The 6,437-nt window shown below is 59.2% G+C and overlaps 1 protein-coding gene across 3 annotated transcripts in view; it reads left to right on the top strand.

Annotated features, from left to right (window-relative positions):
• Positions 1-6,224, top strand: part of PTPRU (protein tyrosine phosphatase receptor type U) — a 75,202-nt gene extending 68,978 nt beyond the window's left edge. For all 3 annotated transcript variants that reach the window (XM_077775610.1, XM_077775609.1, XM_077775608.1), the window contains 5 exons: positions 766-906; positions 2,964-3,089; positions 3,223-3,380; positions 4,619-4,754; positions 5,018-6,224. In XM_077775610.1, the coding sequence (XP_077631736.1) occupies positions 766-906; positions 2,964-3,089; positions 3,223-3,380; positions 4,619-4,754; positions 5,018-5,080 (624 nt within the window). In that variant the 3' untranslated portion in view covers positions 5,081-6,224. The remainder of the gene's footprint in view (positions 1-765; positions 907-2,963; positions 3,090-3,222; positions 3,381-4,618; positions 4,755-5,017) is intronic.
• Positions 6,225-6,437: the final 213 nt, after the last annotated feature.

The following is a 6,437-nucleotide window of genomic DNA, read 5'->3' as shown; positions in this document are numbered from 1 at the left end:
CAGGGGGGAGGGCGGGGGGCTCTGGTGGGGAGGAGGTCAGGCCGGGGAGCCGAGTCAGTGCCTGTCACTGGTCTGAGGCCCGGAGCTGGGGTCTCAGACCCTTCACCTGTGGAGCTGGAAGGGACTTAGAGATTTATTCAAAGATTGTATTGAACTCCTACAATGTGCTGGGCACAGGCCATACCCCTGAATCTCTGCTCTCCTGAACCTTGTATTTGGTAATGGGTTGGGACAGTCGACATACAGTGGCATGTCAGACACTGGTAATTTCTACAAAAAGCAAGCAGGCAGAAGTAATATGCAGTGCGGGCTTGGGGGGGGGTGTATATGACGATTTTTAATGAGGTGGTAAGGAGGGCCTCTTTGAGGAGGTGACCGTTAAGCAAAGAGCACAAAAAAGGGAGGGAGAGAACCATAAATTTGTTCTAGGCAACAGGAATAGCACATGCTAAGGCCCTGAGGCAGCGAGCAAACTTGGCCAGCCTCTAACCACCATGCCCAAGTTCCCATTGCCGCATATATGGGAATCTTTCGTGTTTAGTTCCCAGGGTTATGGGGTTGGCCACTAGAGGCCTGGGGGCTCACCCTATGAATTCAGGCCTTAGTGTGCCAGCCAGCCTCTCAAATGGGCCACTGGAGGCAGCCTGGCCCCGAGGGGAGGGCTGTGCAGCCCAGGGTGGGCGGAGTGGGAGGACGGCCTGTGGGGGTGCTCAGGCCCTGCCAGGGGCGGTGAGCAGGCCCCGCTGAGTCCCAGTCTCCCTGCAGAGCTACACACGGAGCGCAGCCTTCATCGTGACCTTGCACCCGCTACAGAGCACCACACCTGACTTCTGGCGGCTAGTCTACGATTACGGGTGCACCTCCATTGTCATGCTCAATCAGCTGCACCAGTCCAACACCGCCTGGGTGAGCCTCCACTGCCCAGGGCCTCGCTGTGCCCAAGGGCAAGGCCCAAAAGCCTAGGGTTGGATCCCGGCTGGATGCCACCTGTTTGTTGAGTGACCTTCGATGGGTCTTGCTCCCTCCCAGAGCCTTGGTTTCCCCTTCTGTAGAATGAGGCTTTCGGATTGGAGGCAAATAGCTGCTTTTTATTGAATACCTGCTGTATGCCAGGGACTCTGCTTCAAACTTATGAGGCTTTAGGTGAGAGGATTAAGACCTAGAGAGGTGAAGTGACTTCTCCAAGGTCGCAGAGCTGAGCCCCTCCCCCAGCCTGCCTTCCTCCAGAGTCCGTGGAACTAATTGCCCGTAGTGGGGGCCTTTAAGGCAGACTCCAGCCTCCTTCCTTTTTGACTCTTTGGTCTAGGGTAAGTTCATTTGCTCTTTGAGCCTCAGTTTCTTTTAAGTCTGGTGCACAGTAGGCGCTACATACACGGCAGGGATGGAGGTGATGGAGTTGAGGTGATGGAGGTTGGTCCAGACACTGGCTCAGCAGCCTTAGCGTGTGGGGCTGCCCCAGCTTCCTTTCAGGGCTCCCAAGGCTGGCTGGCACTGCCAGGAAGTGCAGATGTTCGGCCTTCCACCCATGCATGGCCCTGTCCCCTTCTTCCCTGGACCTCTCTTCAGCTCCTTATCCTGGCGGTCAGCAAGTTTCCTGTAACATGAGCATGACAGTCTCTTAAAGGCTGAGAAGCCTTGCTAACTGGGCTCTTTACGAGTCAGGCACTTGGTACAAATGACCTAGGACCACCCAGTAATGGGCTCTGGCCCTGCGGCAGGGGTCTGGAGGGAATCCCTGGTGGGAAGAATCTGTCCTTGCTAAGGAGGAGGGGAAGGACCCGGAGGGAGGCCCACACAAGACGTCACTCAGTGCTCACCGTTTGCTCATTCGTTCAGCCGCCTTTTCCCACTGGCCGCTCCCTACTGGGCCCTGCAGCAGGCAGGGGGGGAACAGAAGAACACACAGCCCCGCTCAGATCTCATGGTCAGCGGTGAGCAGGGTACAAAACCCAACAGTGACAGCACAGAGGGAAGGGGCTGTCGTGGAGCTAGTACTGGGATGTGGAGAAGCCTAGGGGATCATGTATCAGGGAAGGCTTCTGGAGGAGGTAATATCTGAGCTGAGATGTGTAGGAAGGGTAGAGTTTAACTAGGTGAAGACAGGGCGGGTGAGTGATCCATGGAGAGGGAACGGCATGTGCAAAGGCCTGAACACAAGGAGTGGCCAGGACCCCAGGTGAGAAGAGGAAGCTAGGTGGGCGTGGTCAGAGAGGGAAGCACGAGGTGCAGGGAGTCATCTGGGAGGAGCTTGGGGACCGTGTTCACAAATGTGGAAATGGGGGCCCAGAAGAAGGAAGAGGCTTGCCTGGGCTCTGGGCAGAGCTGAGCCTAGAAGCTGGGGCTCTGGACCTGCTGGCCCAGAGGATCTGTGTCTGTATGTGTGGTGGGGGGATCCACCTCCTTCACCCCTCCACTGTCTCCAGTCGGGCCTGGAGAGGAGGGTGCATTGAAGGCCCTGACTCCAGGGTGGGGCCCTAGGGAAGGAGTGGGGGTCCTGAGCTGTGTTGCAACGCCAGGGACACCCCACCTCTGTGAGCTGATGCTGGGGAGCAGGGCATGAGAGGGAAGGCTGGGAGCGGGGGGCGGTGATGGGGTTGGTGGGGGTGACCCCAGGCCTGGCCCTGGAAGAAGGCAGCCTCACGTAGGAATGTGTGTGTGAGTGTGAGTGTGTTAGGTGTAGCTGTGTAGCTGCACAGCAGGGATTGTCAGTGCACACCTAGGAAGGGCTTGTCTCTGCTGACCAGAGCCTCTCTGTGCAGAGGGTGTTGGGGTGGGTGTGCACCGCACTGCGATGGGTGAGCAGGGGGACTGGGGGGACTTTGCAGGGGAGTTGGCAGTGAGTGAGTGGGTCAGGGTGTGTGGGAGCCCCAGGGCAAGCATGGAGGTCAGGGCTGGGTAGGAGCAGCAGCTGCCCCAGCCTGGCTCTGCTCAGCCCTCCCCTCTCCGTCTGTCCGTGCCCTTAGCCTTGCCTGCAGTACTGGCCGGAGCCCGGCCGGCAGCAGTACGGCCTCATGGAGGTGGAGTTCGTGTCGGGCTCAGTGGATGAAGACCTGGTGGCCCGTGTCTTCCGGGTGCAGAACATGTCTCGGGTGAGTGACCCGGGAGCCCTGCGGTGAGGACCTGAGGGGTCGCCGGGGCAGCCTCGTTAGAGCCTCTCGAGGTCCCCATGGGGCCTTGTGACCCCAGTGCTCACACCCCCTGGCTGGCCGCCTGTGCCCCCAGCTGCAGGAGGGGCACCTGCTGGTGCGGCATTTCCAGTTCCTGCGCTGGTCCGCCTACCGGGACACGCCTGACTCCAGGAAGGCCTTCCTGCACCTGCTGGCCGAGGTGGACAAGTGGCAGGCGGAGAGTGGGGATGGGCGCACCATCGTGCACTGCCTGTGAGTGCGGGCCCTGCTGTGCGGTGGGAGGAGGGGGGGCCCTGAGGCCCAGTCTGAGAGAGGGGCTCACGGCCGGCACTAAACCCCCCCAGGGGCGGGGGGCCAGGCGGCCGTGGCCCGGACTCTGCGTGGCCGTGCAAGCATGGCCCTGTCTTCCCTGGAAGAATCTGCTCCGTTTCCAGGGTGTAGATTCAACCCTGAACAACTGCCCAGCACCCTCCGTGTGATGTATGACTTTGCCAATTAGAGTCCTGACAGAGCTGTTTACTGCGAGACACACTTGAAGCCAAAGAATTCCGGCCTTTGTTCGTGCATGCACACATGCAACTTTTTCATTCATCCCTTCACATGCCCCCATTCATAAATCCATGTGTGCCTGTCTGGGTGCGCTCGCTCCCCTGGCCCCACCTTGTCCTGCTTTTAACTCTTACCCTCCCGTGGCCAGCCTAGGCACACTGGATCCGGTGGTAGGGAGCTGAGTCAGGCGGGGCCGGTCCTCAGGGACGTTCTAGTGGGAGAGACCCCTTGAGATGGGGGCTGAGGGCCTAGTTTATCCCCCATTTCCCAAGGGGAACCCCACACCTCGATGTCACAGGGAGCGGACTAGGGAGAGCACAGCGGATAGGAAGTGACTCTGTTTGCCTCGGAGGGTGGGTGTGTACGTGTGTGTGTGTTTTCACCTTGTGTCTGTGTTGCTGGGGGTGTTCATTTTCCGTCCTGCTCTCCGGGGTTTGCTTGCCCTCTGCAGCCATCCTCTGTCGCTGTCTTTGTCTCAGTGGATTTCTCTTGGAGCGTGTCTAGCCTCCTTTCCCGCAGAATCTGCCATCTTTCTTCTGGAGGCTATTTTCTTAGCTGCCCATGGGCTTTGGATGTTAGTTTTAGCGTCAGACTTGGCCCCTCTGAGCTCCCAGACCCCTAGTTCCTCAGTTCCCTAAGTCCCGCCCCTCACCTCTGGGCCCCCTGACCCCTCNTCTCAGCTCCTCCCCCCGCCCCTCCCTCCTGGGCTCCACCCCTCACCTCTGGGCTCCCAGAACCTTACTTCCTGGGTTCCCTAAGCCCCACTCCTCACCTTTAGGCCCCCTGGCTCTTCCCTCCTGGGCTCCACCCCTCACCTCTGGGCCCCCCAGGCCTTGACCCTCCTCCCTCTTGGTTCCCTGGTTCTGCCAGTTCTTTGTTTTCCCAGCCTCAGGCCTCCCTCTCTTGAGCCCCATCCCAAACCTTGTGTGTGTTTCATTTAGAAACGGGGGTGGCCGCAGCGGCACCTTCTGTGCCTGCGCCACAGTCCTGGAGATGATCCGCTGCCACAACCTGGTGGACGTTTTCTTCGCTGCCAAAACGCTTAGGAACTACAAGCCCAACATGGTGGAAACCCTGGTGAGAGGCCATGGCCCCCCGTCTAGCCACTTCCAACTTCCCGGTCCATGCCAAGCTAGTCCCTCTGCACCCGCTGTCCGCGGTGTGGTTCCCATGACGGGCTTTGGGTTCTGATCTGATGGTGCCAAAACTATGATCCACATTTGCCCCTTTCCCCCAGAGATGGGCCAGGGCTCATGCTCGCCCTCTGTCTCCCGCCCCCCACTTCCCCAGTATCAAAGAGGGACCAGGCTCATGATTTCTTCTTCTCTCCCTCTCCCCAGGATCAGTACCACTTTTGCTATGACGTGGCCCTGGAGTACCTGGAGGGGCTGGAGTCCAGATAGCGGGGCACCCGGCCTGGGGCACCCACTGTGCGCTCAGAGCCAGGCCCGGCACTGGTGAGGAAGACCTGTGCCCCTAACTGCTCCACGACAGCTCCCCTGGGGGAATGCACTAGAGTGGCCAGTGGGCCATCTCGGCGCCCCTTCCACGGTGCACGGGGCCTTACACCGTGTCCGAGGGGCAGGCTGTGGGCCAAGGAGAAGCTTAGCGGGACCGCAGCCCAGCCCACCTGCATAGGGTCCTGCAGGTCGCACTGTGTGTCTGGCACTGCCTGGTAGAGTGACAGCGGCTCAGAATCGCCGGCTAGGGAGGACCCGGGCCCAAGCTCCATGACTCCAGCCTCAAGCCCCTTGTCTCTGTCCCAGCCCTTGACAGAGATGAGTAAGGCCCTGTGGGGCCTGTGTGTGGCCAAAGTTTCCACCCAGCATGGCTTCCTCTGGATAGGGATAGAGAGTGCATTGGAGCTTGGCATCTGGAATCCCATCTGGCCCGACCCCTGAGGGTCCTGGGTAGACCAGGCACATCAGACTGGTCCTCTCTGGAGGGGACAATGCCCCCCTCCTCCACCCTGCTGCCCCTCTACAGCCCTGGGGATATGTTGCTCACAACCCCTCCCACTATTACTTCTTTGACGTGCGCTCTGAGCTTCCTTGTACCAAGATCTGCCTCCTCCTCACCCTGTTCTACGTGGGCCCCTTCCTGCCTGACCCAGTGTCTGCAGAATGAAGGCACCTTAGCCCTTCTTCCTATAACTTTCAGGCCTCACTGGCGGGTCCTCCTCAGCCTAGGCCATGATAATCTGCAAAGTTGAATGACAGCCCTTGGGGTTGAGGTCTGTTTGGCTCCGGGTCGGGCTACGCACTGGGGACGGGTCACTGCTAGATCAGGGGTGCCTGCAGCTTCTCCAGTTCAGTGGAAGAAGGTGTATTTTGGGACGGAGGAGCAATTCTTTTTTTGTGAATTTCATTATTTTTTGATGGGCGGGTGGGAAAATCTCTCGAAAATGGGGCAGGCCACACCCCATTCCGTGCCTCAATTTCCCCATCTGTAAACTGTAGATATGACTACTGACCTACCTCGCAGGGGGCTGTGGGGAGGCATACGCTGATGTTTGTAAAGCGCTTTGTAAATAAATGTGCTCTCTGAATGCCACAGAGAAGCCTTGTGTGTGTCTGACCACCCTGGGTGGGGCCTGCTCACCTGCCCCCAGTCTCCTGGTACAGCGGGAGGGCTCTGGGCTGGGAGGCAGAGCCCTGGGTCCAGTCAGGCCCTGATTTTTCCACTCAGCAAATGGTAGGGGTGTGGACCAGAGCATCACTCAGGGGCCTTCTACTTGTAGGGGCAGGTTCCAGAGAACTC

The sequence above is a fragment of the Crocuta crocuta genome, unplaced genomic scaffold (assembly GCF_008692635.1).
Source record: "Crocuta crocuta isolate KB4526 unplaced genomic scaffold, BGI_CrCroc_1.0 scaffold127, whole genome shotgun sequence".
In the NCBI taxonomy this organism is placed as follows: domain Eukaryota; kingdom Metazoa; phylum Chordata; class Mammalia; order Carnivora; family Hyaenidae; genus Crocuta; species Crocuta crocuta.
This window is presented reverse-complemented; position numbering and strand designations above follow the sequence as displayed.